The sequence below is a fragment of the Takifugu flavidus genome, chromosome 16 (assembly GCF_003711565.1).
Source record: "Takifugu flavidus isolate HTHZ2018 chromosome 16, ASM371156v2, whole genome shotgun sequence".
Taxonomy (NCBI): Eukaryota; Metazoa; Chordata; class Actinopteri; order Tetraodontiformes; family Tetraodontidae; genus Takifugu; species Takifugu flavidus.
Window position 1 is genome coordinate 721,745 of NC_079535.1, and position 19,659 is coordinate 741,403.

Consider the following 19,659-nt stretch of genomic DNA (forward strand, 5'->3'; position numbering starts at 1 on the left):
ATTAACTCACTTAAAAAAAAAGGAGAAAAATGTCCTACCCACACTACTGTGGTCCACAATGGTGTCCATGTCCTGCAGACCCCACTTCTTATAGGCAAGAGGAGGCGGCTGGATCACATCACTTCCTGCTGCTGCGGCTGGACAGAAATTGTGTATTACTATATAAGAATGTGTGGTGTTAGACAGAAAAAACCCACACATGCAAGGTTACCTCTGGCGACCTGGTTCCTGCAGGCACGCAGAGACTGGAAGAGGCTGAAGCCATCGATGGTGACCAGAGCGGTAGGATAGAGGATACTCAACTCTTCGTGCTGTGATGGGAGTTAAGCATCAAATTAAAATCAGAAGTGGTGCGTTTGTTTGCAGAGAAGCTGGAGACATTGCACAGGGGTGGGAGCAGCACCGGTGGGACTCCAAAGATGATGGCATACAGTACAGCTCAAACAAACGAATGCATCATTAATATGGATGAAACAACTTTTGATCCATGTGAAACGCAGAGCAGAAGTGTGGCAACAAGGCACTGGGCACGCACATATCAGATAGACACAGCTAAAACTAGCTGAAAGTTAGATTTTCTTGAGAGTTTCTGAAAAGAATTCTTTAAAAAGCAGCAACAGGTTAGATTCAATGGCACACAGCCTAAACATTCAGGAAAAAAACGTTTTTCAAACCTTCTCATGGTCACATTAGTGCTCCATCAATAAAATTGACCTTAGCCCTTTTAGCTATTCGTTTGTTTAGACGAGGGCAATGCAATTGGAATCAGCCCAAAGCCTACAAACGCCTCTGCTCATGCACGCTGCTGCCGTCAGTGCGTGTGTGCGTGCCTCAACCAGCCCCTCGGTCACCTAAGGCTCAGCCAAGTGGCCATCACTATGTTCGTGGATCTGCTTGAGAAGTTCCCATTGGTCTTTGCACGTACATGCACATAGACCTTTGTCTATATTTTGATATCCACCAGGCAACTGGCAGCATGTGGTCAATAATTAGCTCACATGTAGCCTACGTGTTCCTGTGGAGTAGTTTTAAGTTACGATTGGGTAACACTTTTTTCTCAGCCTTGGAACCTACTCAAGGAACACCACCCCTCTCATAACAGGAAGGCAATACTGTGTGATTAGCACCCAAGTAAAGAAAATAATTAAAGGCTGCAAAATATGTGTATTTTCAGGTGAATTCGTGTTGGGTGCAGCACATTACAGCACACTGGGATCACAGCTTGTCCCTGAAAGAATTACCTGCTCCGTTATTCCAGGGTGAAGAGGGATTTCATATGTGCGACATTTGAGCCTCAGTACAGGGTCCTCTTGCAGCAACTGGGACAGGAGTAGAACCCCATTCTGGACACAAACTACTGCGGTCACATGTTTCCATATATTATATTTATTCTCACACAAACTATATTCAACAGGGCACAATGTTACAATTAAAAATGATTTTACAATATAGGAGCTCCTGTTAGTAAGTGGATTGGCTGACTAAAAAATCCTATTGTGGAACCAACTCGCTTTTATGTCTGAATGTAGAATAATGGTGATTTTGATTATATTTGACTGGCTAAGAGCAGAAGCTGAGGAACAAAGAGGAAAACTGTGCTCACACCAGAACATACCTCCGTGTAGAAGCGCACATAACCTGTGGTGAAACCCACAACCACACATGTCCAGTCAGGCTGCCCTGTGGAGCTCCTACACACCAACACATGCATTTACAGGCACGCACTGGAAGCACTGATGATCACAACATATAGGGTGTTACTTTAGGTGACTTACCTCTTCTGGCTGACCAGTGGTATGCACATACAGCTGCTTACATGCTCTCTGTTGCACAAGAGACATAAAGTCTTTATGTCAGGGGCCCACAATATTCAGGGCTGGAACAAACCATTAATCAGCCAATTCATTATCTAAACGGCTTTGACCTTTGCTATGGAAGAGCTACGCGCAACAAATTCGTCATAAAGCACTTGGAAGAAGGTCCCCTTTGATTAAGAAATGCTAAGAATCACAAAGAGGAAGTCTTTAGCTTGAGTTAAGCACCACAAAGGAAATGTATAATTGAAACACGTGTAAATCAATTCCTAAAGACAGAAACGTGCACAAGTTGCTCAAAAGATGACCGTATTTTCTAATTAGCTGAAAGCTGAAACTGTCCAAATTAGAAAAATTTGCAGTGAAAATCATTTTTTTAATTCCCAACTCCACACATGGTGCATGTTGGGGACCCGGCCAAATTCAGCAAAGCCCCTGTGCTAGGACCATCAAGTCTTTGGGATCACCAGGAGCTCTGGCTGCTGGGGCCCAGCGGTAAACAGAGGAGACAAGCTCACCACTCGTGCAGTGAGAAGAACTCATTGTTACCCGTCGTCGACGCTGAGAAGTCCAGTCCAAGACACGGCCATGGTCATCTCTTCTCTGCTACCCTCGGCGGAGCACCACTTGGCTGTAGGAAACCAATCACAGTCTAAATCAGCTGGAGAGCCAGGGCTGGGCGACAATGGCATGAGAAGGTTCTGACAAAGGGACCAGCTAAGCATGTGGATTAAACCCAGTCAAAAAAAAAATCCCAGCCAAGCCCATCTGAACGGGTCACTCCTGTTTTAACATCACATTTGACAGCAGCTTCACAATTCCCGCATCAACCGATCTTGTCAGTTTTGGGCGAGTTTTTGCAAGACGTCCGAAGAGCCTCCCAGAGTCGCTGTTTGGGTGTGAACTGCCCCCTCACTCTCGCAGGTCTTTTGCTGAGGATGCTCCGAAGGTTCTCGACATGGTTCAGGTCAGGGGGGGGGTAGGGACGTGATCACTTTCATACCTTTGAGGCTCCTAATGGAGCTGACCAGCTCTCTCCCCATGTTTCTGGACCAGTTCTGCTTGAACCTTGGTTGGGTGGGTGGGGGGGGGGGGGGGGGGGGGGGTCAAACAGGAGGTCCATGTATGGCTGTGAGCCCCTGGAGGAGCCAGCAATACTCCAGTTTTATGCATCCATCATGGATTTTGAGGAGCCTTGAGGGTCAATCCACATCTGTAGAAACTTTTTGTGCACGTGGTCTTATGCTTGTTTCAGGAATTTACTGGAATTTCATTGAATTCATTCTTCCCTCTCCCAGAAATGTTCCTATTGGCTTCAACACAACCCCCCCAAGCATGATGGAGCCACCCTCACACTTAACCAGTCAAGTCAATTCCAACACAGGGCTATACTTTCCTAATCATTTAGAGTTAACAAGTAATGGATTGAATCTAAGAAGGGTTCCTAAATGGCTCCTGTCAGGCAGCAGTTCTGTCTGTCTGCCTGTATGCCCACCCCTGCGCCACTGCAGCAGCGCATGAAGGGAACAGACAGATCAGGAACTATTTAGGCTCAATACAGCCCACAAAAGCACTCCTTTTTTCACAGACATCAGCACCAAGTGGCTGTTCAAACATACAGGAAGGGTTGGTTGGCTTCAATCTCACATCAACAGGTAGTCAGAAGCACTCCTGTGTGGTACGGCCACTGAGGAACAACAACAAGTGCACCAACATTTAAGAGGATGGCAGGAAGCAGGATGCTGCTTTCACTAAAACCACACAAAGCGATAAGAAGACACGGATACAACTTGAGACGTTGTAAGGAGCTTTTCACGTTTATCTTTCTCTTGCTTCCTTGATCCCATTTTCAGAACAATGAGCAGGGTTAGGGTTCCAAACGGCACAGCCGTACGTCTGACCTGAAAGAAAGGCCGCCTTCTGTCCACGAGCCACAACCAGCAGATCCAAGCAAGGAGACAGGGTCAGCACACAATGCTGCAGCCAGGGTCCACTCTGCCCAGGGGTCTCCTCCACCTGCAGAGCAAATAGAATCAAACCACATGGGCCCATGCACGCCACAATCGCCAGGAGATACTGAGCATTAACGGCTTTCATTTGATCTACACTAGGTCCAAACCTGAAAAGACGGGCCGCATTTTGTACACGAGATGTTTGAGTTTATTGAGTTTATATCTGAGCCTGCTGCTCCAACTTGAGGCCCAGTGGACATCCAGTTTACGCCCAAGTCGGTGACTACTGTAGATGCTGGTTTCAAAAGGTAATACCTGATCTAATTTACATTAACAGTGATGACAGATTTAAGTATTTCAAATATTTATCTGCCGATACAAATCACCAGCCAGCTGTTTTTGTGTATTTTGGCCAACCAAAGCACTAATACCAGCAGAAAGGAAGAGGACGACAGACCATAGAAGCAGAAGTGGCATCCTCTGGTTTGTTATCACCAGAATCCCATTCAGACTCCCAGTCAGAGACATCCCAGCTGAGTTCAGGGTCTGTTCAGGAGAAAAGAGATGTCTGTCATGTTAGGTAGGGGTAAAAATGTCCTGCTCCGAGTAGAAAAATGCCTGGAGAGGACATGCAGCCAATTAACCCGCTACAAACGGGAATTGACACACGACCACGAATCCCACAGACAAGACAAGACAACAAATACTTCACTTTACACTTTGTGTTTATGCAAGCATGAAAGGCACTGGAAGAGCAATTTCTTCTCGTGTATTTATGCTCGGCCTGCAGCTAGTACATGTGTGATCCATGGTCTTGAGGGACAGAGCCTGCTTCTGGGACAGGGGACACGGCACATTCTGGGAGCTGGGATAGTCTCAATGTCTGTCTGCATTGAGCTTCCTTCAGTTGTGACAAGGAAGAAGACGGCTCCCCACTAAAAGACGCTACTCTCTTGGTGCAGCGGTCAACAGCGTTTTCCCTGCCTTCGCTACCCTTTGACCTTTGAGCCAAGCGCAGACATCTGGACCCATCGCCGAACGCAACCTCCAACTCAGGCCCCAGTTGGCAATGCCGGGGTGTGCAAGAAGCTCAGAATATGAAACCAACATCTGCTTTCGGTGTTTGTCATCGTCAGAAAACATCTGGGAAATTGTTCATGCTCGCAACTCAAAGCCTCCAATCTGCTCAAGCCACAAATAATGTGGTTTTAATTAAGATGGGCGTATAAACAGGCTTTCCAGTGCTCGACTTCTCGTTTGGATAAACCTTTAATGAACAAACATCACAGTCAGTGGTTCCATCGCTGCGATCTCCTTTATCCATCCAGATGTTTAACCGGAAGAGGGGGTGGTGTAGATAGTTAATCATTACTTGGTGTAGTTTAATGATCTGGCCAGTTTTGGTCCAATTGAAGCCAAATGGACAGCTGTTTGTACCTGTTTTCTGAGTTTCCTCTTGGGGTTCGATTTTCCGGCTCTGGAACAAGTAGTCTCTGACGGTTTCGAGCTCTTGGAGCCGACAAAACTCCAGCAAAGTGCAGGACATCGTTGAGGCTTCCTGTCGATACCGATTTAAGGAGTCAGGCAGGCAGGTAACCTGCTGGCTGCAAACGGTTGTGGAGGGTCGTTATAAAAATCGGCCAGGTTAGGGTACTTCAGGGGGCCTTAGATACAAAAATGTATACATTCAGCGTCTATAACGTTAATTATTTTAGACCTTACAATTTCGAACACTTCCCATATCATTGCGTTGATTACGCACCATAGAATTGTTATTATTTCCGGTTACGAATCTTCTTCTTCTTCTTCTTCCGTTTTTGTGCGGCCCATTTCTTCTTCTTCCACCAATGAAACAGCTCCCATACGCATTACCGCCCCCTCTGGATAAATGGTACTTAGCACACCTCTCAAACTTCTACGTCGCTACACACAATTCAGAATTCTGTCGATGTGGGTAGCTATATGTTAACTTGTTTTATCTAATTTAAAAATACTCACCTGTATTTATCCTAAGTAGTTTTCTGTGTCAACTGGACTGTTTTTCTTCTCTTTTGAAGAACCTGCATTTAATTCACATACCAGTGTTTTGACATTTCTAGCTCATATCCTTCAACAATATTACCAGACATCCTTTTATCTTTGTACTATTTGTGCTATTAATTACTAATATTAAATTTAGCACAGTATTATTGCAGTATTATTTTTGAAGGCACTTTGCAGTTAACAGCTTCAGAAGCACTTGTTTTCTGAACTTCCAGTAATGTCAATGCATTTGGGCATTCAGCTAAGCTGACACTACTTATAAGATTGTCCTATTTTTTTTTATTTTTTTTAACCATATAGAAACATCTGGTTCATGTAAAAGGTGGAGGAGCAGATTAAAATGATCATACCAAATCCTTCATGTTCACATTCCTTCTGATCTCTGAATGTTAGAAATTGTGACTGAAAGCAACTTTCATTATTATTATAGAAAATAATGTCTATCTAAAGCAAGAACCCAGGGCCTGCAATGTGGATCCTACTTGTGGATGCTGGTCCCCAATGTCACCCTCATGGAGCCTGCTGGAGGTCATGGTTGCTGCTTTGTTGCCCTGCCATGTCTGTGCTCCACCACTCATGTTCTCACATGATCTTGAAACCCCAGCAAAATTTCTGGCTTTTCTGTTAGAGATGCAGTACCCGCACAAACACCACAGATGCTACTGTTGCTGCTAATGGTTCTGGATGGATGCTAATCAAGCAAAGAATCAGCCAGAGTGGAGGAAACATGTCTATGGCCACCAGCTGCAAAACCGCCCCGAAAAGGTGTTCTTGCTAAGTGCCTGTCCTTTCTGCCTGTTTGTCCTGTTTACGGCACAGGGGAAATATGTTCATGTTGCATTCATGAATAAAAGGAACGCAAACAATTGTCCTTCAAAATGATTATTCATTTGACAAGTGTCAATGTGCAACATGAATACTAGAAGAGCGGCTGCATAAAACAAACTTTTCATTTATTTTAATAAATGTTATTAACATCATAACACCAATATGGTGCATAGAAAAAGAAATTACACAAAGTTAGAAAAAAAATACAAAGGCAACATTTGCAGGTTCATATTACGGGGGACAGAGGAACAATCACAGTTGAAAATGACTTTAATAATGGGTTTTAATCCCACCAAATTGATCAAACAGAGCAAGTCTCTTTAGATCTGTGGCCAAAGGTTCTGTGGGCCAAACATAAGACCTGTGGTAAAAATGCAAACGGCCGGATCAAAAGATGTTTTCTTCTTTTGTGTATTCCTCCACAAGTTGGTCGTAGGAGCGACTGTTTTCTGAAGCGTCGCTAGTGAAGACGAGTCCTTCGGACTCAGAACTCTGGTCCTCCAAGTTGATCACTTCAATATTCTCCTCACATGTAGCGATGGAGAGTTTTCCCTTGGAATCATCATTATCATCATCATCATCATTCAAGTTATTGGTAAGGAAATTCTCATCAACAAAAGTAATATTTGCATTAAGCGGCTGGTACTCTTTGCAGTCTGAACCCCTTTGACCATCGAGGCCGTAGTCTGCAGCTCCGTCCTCTAGGTCCACGTGTTTATCCAGCTGGTTCTCACCTCCTTGCGCCTGCTCAACTTCCGGATCTCCTTCTATGTGGTCCGCTGTTAGCAGCAAGCCATTATCCGCACCGAGGAGGTAGTTCTTGGACTTTGAAAAGGCAACAGTGACCCGCTCGCTGAAACTGTAGCGTCTCTTCTGACGGGGAGAACGTTCCAAGTTGAGAATCGTATGAAAGGTAGGAGTATCGCTGCAACTCTTGGAACGGGCCACTTTAGACTTGGTTATGATGTTGGCTCTGCTGCCGTTCCTTCCATCTTTACTGCTGCCAATCTGTTTGATCAAGTCGTTGTATCCTTCTTGCTTCTTGGACAGGAAGCCGAAGATGTTCACGTCGTTGGGCGTGGGCGGCAAATGGGGAGCAGCCTTCTGAGACTTTTTGTAATACTGGAGCTCATCAAGGGAGAGTTTACGTAGCCTGCGACGCTTCTTCAGTGCCTTGTGGGCCTCAATCACCATCCTTACTTTCCAGTTGAAAAACAAGGAGAGCCAGGCCAAGCCCAGATAGATCCAGACCTCCACAAAGTAACGATAGAGAGCTGGGTATTCCTTGTTTGGCTCCACGCCTACAGAGACAAAGAAAAGACTCCTTTAGATGCTTCTGCTGCACTTCAGATAACATTCACATTGACTTGAGAAGTAGAGACTTGAATAGAAATTATTTATTCTTGACTCACCTGCTACAAGGTCCCCAAAACCGATGGTAGTCAAGGTGACGAAAGAAAAGTAGAACCCTTCCAAATATGTCCAACCCTCTTGGGACATAAAAACAAAAGGCGGCAGCACTAAATGGACAAGCACACCCCAGAGGAGGAAAATGGCAGTACAAGTAAATTGAGCCTTCCTCTTGAAAAAGGAAAACAAAAAAAAAACAAAAAAACATATGGGTTAGGGTTAGAGGTCATGAAAGAAGGTTGTGTATTAGCACAATTTAAATATCTGCTCACCAGGGAAAAGCCCTTTTTGGTTAGATAGAGTCCGAGGTGCTTGGCTCTCCCGCCAAAGAATTTCCCAAGTTCACTGATCCAGGTGAGACACAAAGGCACACCAAAGAGCCCATAAAAGATGCAAAAGGCACGTCCTGCTGAGGTTTTAGGGGCGATATTGCCATATCCTTTCACACAAACATATCCACTTGTTAAGCGCTGTGTGTTTATGTGCGTGCATGGAGAATCCGAGTCAAAGCCAATCAATTACTCACCAATCGTGGTGATGACTGTAGCTGCAAAGATAACAGCGTTTGGCCAGTTCCAGTTATTAAACGTCTTCGTACCAGATATAGTTACCCCTTGACCTGCAGCATCAGATACCACCTGGAACAAAGTACAAACACAGAAACATGGGCCATTACAGGCATTTTGTATGATCGCATGATTTGACCAGGGATTGAGCAGCAGAGAACTCTAAAGACAAAGCATGGCTGCACGCTGACATGGCCCTCCCCCCTAAAACACCTGCATGGTAACTGGACCCCATCGCTTAACGGGTTACCTCAACAATAACCCTTTACTTTTCTCAGGCTTAATTATAATCCTCTAAATGCACAAACCAACACACAAAAAATGTCACTATATACTAATAACTAGTTCACTGCTAGGAAGTTACACAGTCATGTGAGACAATTTGGATGCAACAAGCTTTTGAGACGTCCGACAGCTTTTGCACGTGCAGCCTATTTCAAGTCAACGCACAGCTTTTCAATAGAAGTAAGCCTGCACCCGATGTCGTGGGGTTCATTCAGCTCTGGAGGGTTTCCCACCCAGTTTTGCTGGGCTGGCCGGGTGCATGAGATTTCTGAACTTGGTGTCAGATGACAGAGCTCTAAGGTGAAGGAACCAGCAGAGATAAGCTCAAGAAAGGGATTACAAGAGTCACATCAAGGACCTGGATGGTCACAGTGGGTCCAACAGAAAGGACTGGAAGGGGTTCATACCAAAGGGCCATCGTAACACCACAATCCTGCGCTTGTGTGGCAGAAGTTGTGTAATGCATGAACATTAGCAACGGAGGCACAATCAGAACCATCGCTGCACAGATTAGTCAATCAATATAGGAAACAACCAATAAAACAATTCAAGTAAGAGGGTAAAATCAGCAGCACAGTTCTGTCTCAACTAAATCTTTTTCAAGTTTAAACATGCTTCTTTATGGCTTTATTGTAAGGACCTGCCTAAACAAGATTCATTTGAGAGGGGAAATAAGAGCCGCTGAGGAACCGAAGCTTTCATTAACAATTTAGCTGACAAACTATTTGAGTTATTAATACATTGACGGGGTATTGAAATAGTTAGCAGTCCTATTAAGGACACCAGCCATGGCGTCCAGACATATGCTAAGAAGGCGAGTCTCACCAGACTCTTCAGCTGCTCCTACCAGCCCCTCCTTCAAAATGCTAAGGAACAACATTCACAAAAATGTGAGGGTCCTTTAAAAGTTGAAGACTTCATTTTAATCGTTTCATTAATGTGTATTACATGTGTCTCAGTAATATTAAAATGAATATGAGCTCTCGCTTTAGCCAAATGTTACATTTCAGAGGGTCATTTGCATGACTGTATCTGCATGCAACAAACCCCTGAGCAGCAGCTGACCTATTGTTATGCCCCGCCCCCTGGTCCACCTGGACAAACACTTGGTCGGCTGTCCAGAACTAATGACAGCTGTGAGTGTTATACCGCTTTCACACTGAATTCGCGCCTTGATGCAGGACTTTCTAACATGGATTGAACCAATTGGCTTTTTCACATTGCCAGCCCTCACATGGCTAACCTCCTGCTGAGAGGGGTGGGGCTGTTTTTTTCCCCCTGCCTGTTGACTGGCTGCCCAGTGCCTGGGTCACGATGAGACAGGAGGTACCATCAACGTGCACAGACTATTGAGCGGGACAATGCGGGAAACCTTTCGTTTTCATGTTCCTAACCTACCAGGGTGACTGCTGGGAATAAAGCCACAATAACCCTTTCAGAGCGCCATAACGAGTCGTGTTGATCCGAGATAACTTGGGACTTTGGTGCAATGTGGAAGGGGCTTTAGAGCCATACCGCAGAACTCTGTAGGACCTTATTTCACAAAAAGAGCGAGTTTCAAAGAGTTTTCACTATACTATGCAGTCATTCTCAGAATTCAAAGCTGGAGCAGAGAGAGTCAGGGGTTAAAGTTGAGCGATCCATATCAGACAATGCAATTTCGTTAGTATAAATATACACAATGCTACACAGCTAACAGTGCTCGTCAGTGTTTTCCTACAGAGTAAGAGCAGCTGGATGTCAGAGTATAAAGAGGCGCTACCCTGAAACCCAAGGGTTGGACTTATCAAAAAAGGTGACCCCATGGTTAGCAGGCAGCAACAGAACCAACTGGCACCTGGGCCAAAGCCTCTTTTACCTGGAGCAAATCAAACTTGCGTAGGAAGAATGTACAAATTCCAAAAAGAACGCTCGAAAGTCAGTCCTTTTCATTTTTTGGGGGGGGGGGGATACTATTCTAGTTTTGAGATTATAGTCAGGCTTCGTACCGATACTTGTTCATAATATGAGTGTACTTTTAACATCTGATTCAACACATTTGTTTGTTTGTTTTTTTACTGGCAAAGGTCAAATCTGCTGATTTGCTTCTATCAGTGCTGGAAAATCAAATGCAAGTTCAGCAATCGCTGTGCTGTCCTGCTCTGAGCGAGGGCATTAAAGTTTAACCTTAATAGTACCCTGTCAGGGACAAACATTGATAGGAGATAACGTCTAACTAGTGAGTACGTCAAGTGGAGAACAGCTAATAGGAAACTTGTTGTTACTAGAAGAGACTTTTTTGTGACTTCCTGATACATTTCAGTTCATTTATTTACATTTCTATAGTTTTATATTATATTCTATTTTTAATTTATTCTATTTTATTTCTTATTTTATTCTATTTTATTTCTTATTTTATTCTATTTTTATTTTTATTATTTTTAATTTTTAACAGTGCTGTACGTTTCTTTGGGGAGATGCTAATTTCCCTAATGGACACCCCCTAAAGGGATCAATAAAGTACCCTGATTCTGATTCTGACATGCAAACAAGACAAAAATAAGATAGATTGAGAGTGAGGAGAAGCTGATGAAATGCTGGGAAAAAAGCCTATGCTTACTGGTTCTCAACAAAGAACCAGAACACAACCTGAGCCAGAAAATGACCCAGTGCAAGAGAACAGGGCAGCAGTGAGTTCTCAGTCCTGGAATTAGTTCTGGAGGTCTCCCTGGTTGGTCTCCAAGAGCACGAGGGTGCAGAATTCATGGTCGGTCGGTTGGTTGGTCAGTTTGTTAGGTTTGTGTTGGATTCCTAAACAGCTAAATAACCAATTAGAACGTTCAGGGTTGCACGTATGTACTGAAGAGCAAAGCTTCACATTTAACTTTGTCCTTATTATTTATTTATTTTTATTCTCTCTTCTTTTAAAGCTTGGGGTTATGAAATGCGGACTTCAGCGTGTTTAGAACTGATAGCCTGTCGCTCCTTCCAGAGCCAGATTCAACATTCGCTGATCATGTCTGCGGAACTCACAAAAAAGTTCCGAACTTCGGTCCGAAGCACGCATGAAAGTTGGTTGACGCACATGCAGTGACAACACGCGTGTTTGCTGAAAGGTTACACGGCAGCAAACCTTTGAGCTAACTTCTTAATTCTAGCCTCATCATCATCACCCCAACACCCGGAGGGAAAAAAACAAAACAAACAAACAAACAAGAAAAACCAAGAAGCAACCAGTTTACAACACAAACTTACCTCCAAAATTCGGTCCAGGTCGGTTTTTGTAAGACAGGGATACGCCTCGAGGATTTTATCTTTCTGGCTTCTGTACTGCTTCACAGCCAACTTCCAATTGGGCTCCTCCAGGACTTGAAAAATTGCTGCCCCAATGGACAGGTAAAAAATAATTGCAGACGTCAACAAGGGCCCTTTGTCGACCATATTGTGCAGAGTAAGGGCGCGGGGTGTGCGCAGAGACGCGGGACAGTCAAGACGGGAAGTTATGCGGGACTCATCTTCAACTAATTGTTACCTTGATGGTTCTGATTTGGCGCGACTGCTCTGTAAGTGGGTCACAGTGAAGGCAGCATCGAAGTCCGCATCAGAAAAACCAAATAACAGCCTGCCAAAGCGCAGCAGACCCCGGGAGTTTGCGCGTCCACGTGTGTTCACGGGCAAATAAGCGACCTGCCGCCGTCGTCAACTGATCTGGGAGCAGGGCTAATGCACACGGGATCCGCCCAGGTGGCGGGGTTGGGATGGTTCCAGAGGAAAATGCATCCGCCTTCGCTGTCATTTTTCCTTTCTCGGCACAAGTGCTCGTGATCTCACGGTTGTTTGACTTCCGGCGAGGACACCGTCTTTTATGACAAATGTCCATGGCCATCAGGAGCGCGACGATACCCTTTGCAAGCCTTCTGATAAAATGGAACCATCAACAAACCTTTCAGGATTGGCCTGGAGACATAGCCCAGGGTTAAATTACCATCAATGAATTACCTTCAATTACAATTAATTATCTTTCATCACATTTATTTTATACTACTGTTTTTCCACTTCTCAAAGATGTGTGTGTGTGTGCGCGCGCGAGAGAGAGAGACAGAGAGCCAGAAGAGTGCATGGCAGCTTCCTCACTCCAGAAATCAGACTAAAGGAACGCTCTGGACCTTCAACACAGACACAGACACATACACACACACACAAACACACACACACCTGACACCCAGCAGAAAACAAAACACAGCTGTTACAATGTGGATGACACCCTGGTGCATTTCTCATCAAAATCCCTTCAAAGGGATCAAGTCACCTTGTGCTTAGTGTAATCAACTGGATCACGGACAATTTGTTGATCAAGAATTAAATAATTTTTTTTGTCTCCACAATGGAGAAGAATGAGTTGATGCATTTAGTGTGTTTCAGGTGGCCCAACTATACCGACCCCTGCGTGCCAGACCCTTCGGACCTAACTGCTTTGCTTGACCAGGCTGATTGCTGAGCTGTAATTAACCCAGGCAGATCTAAAGATTTTTTGAGAACCGGGACAAAAATAAGATCTGGTTTAGCAACCCTCCCCCAGCTTGAGCTCCCCATGCTAACACTGACATACAGACCACAGGTAAAGTCAACAAACTGGTTTTGAGGCACCTACCAATGTGAGCAGCTAAAACCCGCTCTAGAACCACCCATGCAAAGGTTAAGGCCATATTTAGTCCTCTTCTAAGGGGGTTGTGTCTTTAAAGACCTTATTACATGGGAACTGTATCTATGTATAAAATGATAAATTGATTTATATGCACTTACTGAGGACATGAGCTGACTGTTACAATGCCTTTCATCTCCCTTTCATGAGGTTTGGGATCAGACTTTGGGATGGAAGGGGATATCTAATCCGGCTTTAGAGTAGTTCTGTTCTTATTTTCTCCTGAGGAATGTTTCAACAGGCTGATATACCAGCATTTTCTGTCATCAGGACTTTCCTGTTCCCTTGGGAGAGGCAATCAGGCTGGACTGCAGTCCAGTTTTATTGTTTTCTTTAAACTTGAAGCCAACTGTAGCATCTGGCGCCGTCTCAAACACGGACACAAAGTTCACCATCCCATCACCACCACAGTCATGTGACAAAATCACTCGACGGTGTCAGAGGGTTGAAACTCAATGACCTTAACATGTACACCCAAGCCTAGACTGAGAGTATAAAGCGGGATTTACATGGCTGAAAGTACTTCCCGAGTATTTGGTGACTTTTTTTTATGTAAAAAGAAGGGTAACAAGTTTAATCACCCCCTGGGGCAAAACTCCACACTAGCCTTTTAACTTACTCTATAGATTCTTCTAACCTGAACTACACCCACATTTCCCAGTTTTAGTATGGAAAGAGGATTCCAGGACTCCCACTTTAAGGATAAACTGGCCTGTGTAAGCGCGGGTATCCAGAGTTGCAGGGAAGATGTTGCCTTCCTCTGTATGTTGCTTTCAAAATGACAGATGTGTTCTAAATATTTTAGCAATGCTAGTCAATGCTTAGGGGCACTTTTAAAGGCATAATTGCTTATCATAAACAAGAAACTGTCTCCCCAGTATGTCTTAAGATCAAACATCTACACCTCTACTCCTTTATCCATCCTTGGTAACAGATTCAGGATTCGTTCTACAGGTTCACTCCGGTCTGTGGACTGGGTGACTTGGGCTCTTCCTCCTTGTCCACTTGTGCATCTTGGGTTTTACACTGCGTTGTCAAAACGTCCTCTTTCCTCCGTCCACTCCATTGGCGTTTGAGGTAGGAATTAATCTGCTCCAGGATGTCAATGGAGTGATTGATGAGCAGGGACAACCAGGCCAGCCCGAAAAAGATCCAGGAAGCCATGAGGATGCTGTACCACTCTGGGTATACTTTGTCTGGGTTACTGTCTGTAAAGAAATGCAGTCCATGTGTTCAAGGTGTGTGTTAATCATAGCAAAAATGGCATAAACATGGAAGTGATCACAGGACTGTACCTGCCACAAAATCTCCAAAACCAACTGTGCTCAGCGTAATGAAGCAGTAATAGATGGCTTCAGAGTAGGTCCATCCTTCTTGTTGTTGGAACATGATCATGGGCACAACAAAGAAGAGGCATACTCCTGACAGATAGGATACAAGGTGGACAGAGACACAGGTACATCTCTGGGGGAGTGAGAGGGAGGGAGGGTAGGAGGGAAGGAGGGAGGTCAGCAGAGTTCCAAAGAGGTTTCACTGTTTCTTTCACTAAGACTGTGACAACACATTTCCTAATATTTGCCACTCTACGGTGTCTTGATTTGTGTTTTTGCCATCGTGCCCTCAGGTTTCATCAGGGTATCAGAATGCACAATAAACTACTGCTGGACCGGATTGTTCCAATTGGGTCATGGAAGGATCGAGCTGATAGCAAATATTTAGCAGATAGCAGCTCATCTATGTTACAGCTAAGGGACTAAGATAAGAAAACCCCAGCGCACGGGCTCGCCAACTGCCACTGGCTTTGCAGGAAGGTTTGTCTCCTGGGAGACAGAAGCTTCAAAAACAAAGCATCCGTCTCAGTGTGGCCCCTGTCTGAAGGAGACTCAGCAGATTCTTATCGCTCTTCAGCAGAGTTTCCATGTACGAAGCCTCATGTAAATCCAAACAAACCGGTGATACCAAAAACAGCACTATATGAATAAACTGAAAAGGCATAAGTGTAATAGTAATTTTTACATCAGCAGCTCAGTTGTCAGGATCTCTTGCGAGATGGGTCACCGGGCTCCCTACGACCACCAGTCGGTCAACCAACACTTTCGCAAAAGCAGAAATGTCAAATATTGTTAAGACTGAAATGAAGATTCGGACCAATGCTGAGTTGTGATATTACGCAAAAGTTAAAGGAGAGGTTTAAAACTCTGCTCACTCTTTTTCCACTTCATAAGATACTGGGTGACTGTAAAAAATGGCTGGCACATCCTGTGTCCTCTGGAAAATGCTTTTTAACTCACCACTGTAAAGGTCACCTCAAACTTTGCTCCAGTGCTGAAGTCAGACCCCCAAACCCCAGGTCCCCTCCCTGGTCTGAATGATTATTGAGCTTAACAGCTTATTTATTCACCACATCTGTCTCGTGGACATGCTTGTGGACTTGCCGTATCCTGCCCCCATAAAGCTACAACACTGTCCACAACCCTAGCCGATGGCTGATCACCTGTACCATCTGGACGACACTAATTGTTGAGCCCTGTAGATAATTGTATTCCTCACAAAATCAAGACAAACCTTAACCCTAATGAGCAATTTCTTCCAGTAGCTGTGACTAAACACTGACCCATCACGCTTGAGTCAACACCGGCTGTTTGAGCCCCTCAAGTTTTACACCTGTGTCTGATTGTTCCCACTGCTCACCCTGTTTGAGAGCTGATGTCTTTGATTTTTTTTAAAAAGTAATTACAAAGCAAAGACAAGGCAGCCTTAAAGCTAGATTAGCAAATGATCTTCTCACCTCGTGCTTTGTTTTCCCCTCCAGGAGAGTGGAGATGTTCTTCACTATCACCAGCATGTACTTGCCAACCCTGTTGAGCACCACCACGTTGAGTGGGATGCCAAATAATGCAAAGAACACGCAGAAGATCTGTCCAGCTGTGGAGCTGGGACTCATGTTCCCATAACCTGGAAAATTACCACTTATTAATGTCTTGCTGAGGGAAAACAAGAAAAAGATTCAACTGTCACTTGGTTTTAGCAACCAGAAAAAAACTATATTTCTGACAAATATTGGATGAGATAACAGAAGATGTTACCAATAGTTGTAACCACGGTAGCAGCAAACACAGCTGAGCTAGTGAACTTCCAAAAGCCATCTGTGGTGTGATTGCCCTTCAAGCTGAGGCCCAGTTTTGATGCATCGAGAACAACCTGAGAACACATTAAAATACCCAAATGGAGTTGTACAGCTGTACTTGTTACACAGAATGGAGGGTCCACAACATGTTCAGTGCATTTGGCAGCAAAATACAAGATGCCTGACAGCAAAGCCGGTGTCACAAAGGTCACGGGGTGAGCTGTGTTGTAAATTCCCTGACCTTTGACTAGGTTGTAAAAGTTTATGCAACTTTTCCTCATTCCACAGAGACTAATTACCCTTGACTTGGCCAATCATTTGCTGATGTCTCAGATTCTAATGACATGCAACAAACAAAAAACTCCCTCCAGACTCAAAACCTTAGTTCCACCATAAATCCATCTTTGTTTTTAATGACTGCTGTATAGTTTTATACTCATTAGTTGCAAGGTTCAAGGCATAATTTCTAACCCAAACCACCTAACCTAAATTTAGACACTCCTTACATAAATGCGTATGGCATATTGTTGGAAGAATTAATATTTTCCATTTATTGAACCAAACAGAAATGAGCAAAACAACAATTATAAGGAACCATTGAGTAAGGATGTGCACTATGGTCATGCTGCCTCTGCATGAATAAATCTATCGCCTTTGTCCTATAATGTGGTTCCTGCGGGAGCATCATCTGTAGGTTTGCTCTAGACTGAGAAAAGTAGTTATTTTTTGCTTTGGGATATTCTTATTCCTACTGCCTCACCTGAGACACGTCCTCAAGGCCCTCTTGGTTCAGACAAGTGTAAGTTTTGAGCAGCCTGTTTCTGTTTAGAAGCAAAAGGCTTATATCCTTCCGTCCAAGATCACCCTCCAAACTCCAGAAAACCAACCCACCAATCAGTACATATGCCACGTAAATGATTCCGAGCAAGAGAATGGAGGGTATCCGGGCTAAATTTAATATTTCCTTTACGTCCATCGTGCCCTTTTACTTGTCTGAATGTCAAGCTTAAGATGAGCTGGGTTCTCAGCCGGGCACCAGAAACAGTGAGGAGAAAAGGCTTGTGACTTCATGTTTTTCCATGCAGGCAAATGAACATGCATCTGCACTCCTGCTTCAAGCTCTGCAGTGGTTTGTATTGCAAATGTAGGGTAGGGTAAAGGGAGACAGATGCAGTGACCCTGAGGCTATTCCATCCTTCAATACACAAACGTACGATGGGAAAAACACCACCTTTCCCAGCTGGTGAGAGGCAGGGCGCACCCTGGATGAGCTGGCCGCTCATTGCAGGGCCAACATACAAACAACCAAACAGTCACACCTAAGGACAATTTAAACCATCCCTTAGTTTTGCTGTATGTCACTGGAATCTTTGAGTACTCCAAAAGAACCATGCAGATGTGGAGAGAACTTGTGAAAAGCTCCTGGCTCCCAGGGGACCTTCTACCTGGAAACATGTCCCCTCGCCCATCAGAGACCGAGGTCAAAAGTTAAGGTTGGTGTCTTTCAGTCACGTTACTAGCAAACTCGATATGCTGATCACATTTCAGAACAGGGGTCAGAACAGGGGCATCTAACTACACAACTGCATTATGATCTAAACATCCAGTCTCTGAGAAGGCCTGGACTCGGAGGTGTCCTTCAGAGTCAGATGCGTTGACAGCTAGCTCATGATGCTTGCCCGCATAGGTCCCACAAAGTGTTTCAAATGTGCAGATGTGGGACATAAACATCCTGCATGTCTCGCGTCAACAGTCAGTGGGTCCACCTGCTGGTGTGGCCGGTGGGGAACAGCTCACTGTTGCTGCCCCTCCTGAAGATGTGCCTACTGGGGAGTATAGGCAGAGATCTATATGGAGACTGCTGTGGTGGTTCCTGAATCTAAGATGGGGGTGCCCTCTTTTGGGGCCGGTAATGTTGTTTCTGTTAATATCCCCAAAACTGATAATACTTGCGTGAATAGTGGTTTAATCAATGAGGAGCAGTTCTCTGTTGTCACAGACAGACTCTAAAGCAGGGGTGGCCAAACTTTTTTCCTCTGATGGCCACATACATAAAAATGTAGGAGGGGCTCTGCCACTTACTAGAAATTAGCCTTAACTTTAGTGTTTTAAAGTTCAATCAAAGAAAAATCAATTAAAAGTGGTCAAATATGTTATATTGTTGAATATAGAGACAAAAGACAAAACTGCCTTCATCACAACATTCCATAAATAGATCTTTATTGATTTCATCAAAAGAAGCTTTGGTAGCTCATGGGACATTTCAATACATTTCAAGCTTGTTTTTTTTTAGGTTTTTAGGCTTAGGCACACACCTAATAATGTTCATTTGAAACAGTTATCAACATTAACAGATTTACCTGGACTTAATAACAGGAGTGCATAGAATTCTAGTCAATTATTCTGGTGAGTATCAACTGTGCTGGGTATGGAAACCGGGCCATCCAGCTGCGGTGCTGATCCGACGCCACTTATGCCAAAAATCTGGACAAATGTCACTTGATCAAGTAACAAATGTGCATCAGATGAGATCAGCTGACTTTGCGTGTGTGCTGTGCACAGCAGTGTGTACTCTGTGTGTTAACAATAAAAATGCATATAAGAAAGTGGTGTGCAAAAGCAGTTCTCGTCCACTCCCTGCAAAAAGAATTAGCAGCTGTGCTCTGAAGGATCCGCCTGCATGAACCAAATGTCTCTGCCACTGCCTCCAGCAGGTCTCAAGTTTCTAGGAATGTCCCACAGTAAGGTTTCATGTCAGGGGGATGGGCTGGACTTTGACAGGTTGTCTCCCGAGATCACAGCTAATCTGGAGATGAGATGTCGATGAATGTTCTCAGACACGCAAGTTGAAAAGTAATCTTGGCTTAAGAACTTTGAACTGGACTTCGTTTCATTTTTCAAAGGTGTTTCAGCTCTTATCCATCCAGTGATAGACCTCATCACAGCTGCTGAA

At 44.3% G+C, this 19,659-nt stretch overlaps 3 protein-coding genes and 1 long non-coding RNA gene across 12 annotated transcripts in view; 1 reads left to right on the plus strand and 3 right to left on the minus strand.

Annotated features, from left to right (window-relative positions):
- The window catches only part of rab3gap2 (RAB3 GTPase activating protein subunit 2 (non-catalytic)), a 17,697-nt gene extending 12,089 nt beyond the window's left edge, over nt 1-5,608 (minus strand). For 2 of the 8 annotated variants that reach the window (XM_057058836.1, XM_057058835.1), the window contains exons 1-9: nt 5,204-5,520; nt 4,224-4,312; nt 3,716-3,830; nt 2,364-2,445; nt 1,776-1,823; nt 1,616-1,691; nt 1,242-1,343; nt 212-311; nt 39-137 (exon numbers count right to left, since the gene is read on the minus strand). In XM_057058836.1, coding sequence (XP_056914816.1) covers nt 39-137; nt 212-311; nt 1,242-1,343; nt 1,616-1,691; nt 1,776-1,823; nt 2,364-2,445; nt 3,716-3,830; nt 4,224-4,312; nt 5,204-5,312 — 820 coding nt within the window. In that variant the 5' untranslated portion in view covers nt 5,313-5,520. The other 6 variants (XM_057058834.1, XM_057058837.1, XM_057058839.1 and 3 more) reach the window with 6 other exon arrangements.
- A 28-nt stretch (nt 5,609-5,636) lies between these two features.
- LOC130540030 (uncharacterized) lies at nt 5,637-6,688 on the plus strand. Its single transcript, XR_008954289.1, has 2 exons — nt 5,637-5,716; nt 6,240-6,688. It is a non-coding gene; the product is annotated as an uncharacterized LOC130540030 (long non-coding RNA).
- A 50-nt stretch (nt 6,689-6,738) lies between these two features.
- On the minus strand, nt 6,739-12,618 carry kcnk5a (potassium channel, subfamily K, member 5a). 2 transcript variants are annotated; one of them, XM_057058854.1, is made up of 5 exons: nt 12,133-12,612; nt 8,574-8,685; nt 8,320-8,486; nt 8,050-8,218; nt 6,739-7,938 (listed from the first exon to the last, which is right to left on the minus strand). In XM_057058854.1, exons 1-5 carry the CDS (start codon nt 12,316-12,318, stop codon nt 7,025-7,027), a joined length of 1,548 nt encoding a protein of 515 aa, XP_056914834.1. In that variant the 5' UTR covers nt 12,319-12,612; the 3' UTR covers nt 6,739-7,024. The 2 variants fall into 2 exon arrangements, with proteins under 2 accessions (XP_056914834.1, XP_056914835.1); XM_057058855.1 differs by lacking the exon at nt 8,320-8,486 and having other exon boundaries at nt 8,050-8,127; nt 12,133-12,618.
- Nucleotides 12,619-13,584: 966 nt separating this feature from the next.
- kcnk17 (potassium channel, subfamily K, member 17) lies at nt 13,585-17,682 on the minus strand. The gene is made up of 5 exons (XM_057058863.1): nt 17,467-17,682; nt 16,666-16,780; nt 16,368-16,534; nt 14,875-15,043; nt 13,585-14,787 (listed from the first exon to the last, which is right to left on the minus strand). Exons 1-5 carry the CDS (start codon nt 17,680-17,682, stop codon nt 14,528-14,530), a joined length of 927 nt encoding a protein of 308 aa, XP_056914843.1. The 3' UTR covers nt 13,585-14,527.
- Between the last annotated feature and the right edge of the window lie 1,977 nt (nt 17,683-19,659).

Bases quoted from the DNA above. Each gene is read 5' to 3' on its own strand.
- kcnk5a (XM_057058854.1), bottom strand. From the start codon at position 12,318: ATGGTCGACAAAGGGCCCTTGTTGACGTCTGCAATTATTTTTTACCTG. The intron at 8,686-12,132 runs GTAAGTTTGTGT...ACTTTGTTCCAG, and splicing joins ACCTGGACCGAATTTTGGAG to GTGGTATCTGATGCTGCAGG. The intron at 8,487-8,573 runs GTGAGTAATTGA...TTTGTGTGAAAG, and splicing joins TACAGTCATCACCACGATTG to GATATGGCAATATCGCCCCT.
- kcnk17 (XM_057058863.1), bottom strand. From the start codon at position 17,682: ATGGACGTAAAGGAAATATTAAATTTAGCCCGGATACCCTCCATTCTC. The intron at 16,781-17,466 runs GTGAGGCAGTAG...ATGTGTTCTCAG, and splicing joins GCCTTGAGGACGTGTCTCAG to GTTGTTCTCGATGCATCAAA. The intron at 14,788-14,874 runs GTACAGTCCTGT...ATTTCTTTACAG, and splicing joins TTTTGGAGATTTTGTGGCAG to ACAGTAACCCAGACAAAGTA.